This window comes from Aegilops tauschii, chromosome 7, assembly GCF_002575655.3.
Source record: "Aegilops tauschii subsp. strangulata cultivar AL8/78 chromosome 7, Aet v6.0, whole genome shotgun sequence".
Lineage (NCBI taxonomy): Eukaryota > Viridiplantae > Streptophyta > Magnoliopsida > Poales > Poaceae > Aegilops > Aegilops tauschii.
The window spans coordinates 643,461,982-643,464,456 of NC_053041.3; the positions used below are offsets into that span (position 1 = coordinate 643,461,982).

At 49.3% G+C, this 2,475-nt stretch overlaps 1 protein-coding gene across 1 annotated transcript; it reads left to right on the top strand.

Annotated features, from left to right (window-relative positions):
- Nucleotides 1–486: 486 nt before the first annotated feature.
- On the top strand, nucleotides 487–1,797 carry LOC109749911 (probable E3 ubiquitin-protein ligase ATL44). Its single transcript, XM_020308851.2, has one exon. It carries the CDS (start codon nucleotides 688–690, stop codon nucleotides 1,291–1,293), a length of 606 nt encoding a protein of 201 aa, XP_020164440.1. The 5' UTR covers nucleotides 487–687; the 3' UTR covers nucleotides 1,294–1,797.
- The last annotated feature ends 678 nt before the right edge of the window (nucleotides 1,798–2,475 follow it).

Genomic DNA, 2,475 nt, shown 5'->3' on the forward strand with positions numbered 1-2,475 from the left:
ACCTTCATAAAATGTTCCCTTTTCACGATTTATATTTTCAAGAAAAGAATTGCATGCATGCATATATAGCATTTTTGTCATTTGGGCGCACGGATCAAATAAGTTAAAACAATTTTCCCCTCATGTTACAATAAAAAGAATTTCGCATGCTCCAAGAAATTAAAAAAAAAAACTGCATGCATCTTTCCATAATGCAAGCAAGATGATGATCGTGCTTGGCTACTAACGATGAATTTCAAAAGAAAAACCAAATGTACTTTATAAATAAAAAAATATGCCCGTGATTTTAGTCAGGCCACTAGTATCTTTCGCCGATCCAGTTTACTATAAGAAATGTGTAGGCACCGCAACTTTTCTTCTTCTTTCAAATCAAAGCACAAGTCAAAAAAAGTAGAGCGTGTGTCATCTTTTCACACACACGTTACACACACATATGGTTGGTCTCCAGGAAAGTAGGCGTTTTAATGGAGTAGTTGCTAATCCTACAGTGTCACTAGATCCTACTTGTCATCCACGAGCCATACCGTGGGCGTTACCTTCCCTTGCACACCACCACGGCCATTTCCACGCTATAAAAACCTACGCAGGGCATCGCACACACGCACGGCCAGAGTCAAAGATAAGCTAGATACAGAGTCCAGAGTTCAGAGTTCAGACACCATATATAGCATCAGCGGCGGTGACACCATGCGCGCTCAGGCGAGCATCCTGCACCGTGTCGCCCTCGCCACCACCGGGCCAGGCGAGACGTCGTCGTCTCCGGTGAGCATGGTGGCCCCGGAGCAGCAGCAGCAGACAGCGCCTGTCATAACAGTGAACTCGGACATGGTGATAATCCTGGCCTCCCTGCTGTCCGCGCTCGTCCTCGCCCTCGGCATCGCCCTCGTCACCCACTGCGCATGCAGACGCCGGCGCTCCGCCAACTCTCCTCCGCCCCCCAAGGGCCTCAAGAAGAAGGACATCGATGCGCTCCCTATCGTATGTTTCGCTGCCGTGGCTCCACCGCAGTCATCGTCGTCGTCCTCAGAGTGCGCGATCTGCATGGCCGAGTTCATGGAGGGGGAGGGACTGCGCGTGCTCCCGCGGTGCGGCCACGGCTTCCATGTCGCATGCGTCGACGCCTGGCTACGGACCTGCGCCACATGCCCCTCCTGCCGCGCCCCCATCGTTGCCACGCCCGCGACTCCCACTGTGGTGGTCGTAGTGGCGGCGAACAACAGGTGCGAGAGGTGCGGCGAGGTGGCAGCGCCTAACCGTGGCGTCGAGGACATGTCCTTACCCCCATTTTCTTAATTCTCTGCTTTTTAGCTAGCCTGGCTGTCGATCTGATGTCTCTTGACAGGCTAGTTTTGCAAAGTAAAACTTGTGTTTACTTAAGATTTGTAATTTAATCAGGCCCTGTAGTGGCTTGCTGCATTCGGCGTCCAGCAAAACATTGTGTTATTTGCTCTGCTAGTACTCGTGCAAGTGGCCATGAACAAGTCACCTACTTTCTGCGATATTCACCTCCTGTCCTCTTCATTTATCGGCCGGGACAAATCACCACTTCATCATCTTCTTCTTCCTTTTTTCTTTTTTGCGGGTGAAAACAATGTATTACTCATCACCAAGGTTCATACAATCAATCACAGCTAGCTCTCCAGAACCTAACCAAGTCATGGTTTCTACCCTAAAGGCGAGAAAATTTTGCTACCACTTCATCTTCTTTGACCTGGAACAAATCATTGAGCATCTCGTTCGATTGAAAATAGCTTCAGTTTCATCTTGGTTTTGACACCAAATGGTTGCCATCGACCATGGATTAGGGGCCTGGCAGTCCTCTTCGAACTAAAATAATCCTAAGTATCGTGCACGTGCGGCATGCATGCATGCGTGTCTGATCACACGCAGCCGCACTAGCTAGTGATTTAAAGTTGATGCGCGAGTGAGATAATGATAGTGGCTGACGACTCAGTTAGTTGGCTGATTATTCAAGCACGTGCTTCCGGAGACACAACCTAACATATACATGGGATTGATCATACACAATAGATAGTTGCTAGTACTTTCCATGGGATCATGTCTCAACCAATGGAGTAGAGTTTTGCATGCACAGATTAAATAATAAAAGATGACCACTTGAGTTCAAAAGTGAGTAAATTGCACAAAACCACCAGTTTGAGGGCTAGGTTAGCAGAAATCACTACGTTACAGTTTCTTGGCAAAAAACACCAACTCTCTCGTAAACAATTTGCAAATACCACTGATCGGCGGATCGGGCACCGATAAGTGGATTTATGACAGGTGGGGCCCGGTTTTTGCCGACGTGGCGCTGTCAGCTGGTCGGACAGCCGTTAGACGCCGTTAGACGGCGCCGTTCGTTCTGTTTCCTCTTATCTCCCGTCTTCTTCCCCCGTTTCCCCCTTATTCTCCCCTGTTCCCGGTCGTGCGGTGCACCGTCCCCGCCTCCCGTCGCAGACATGAGTCCGGCGAAGT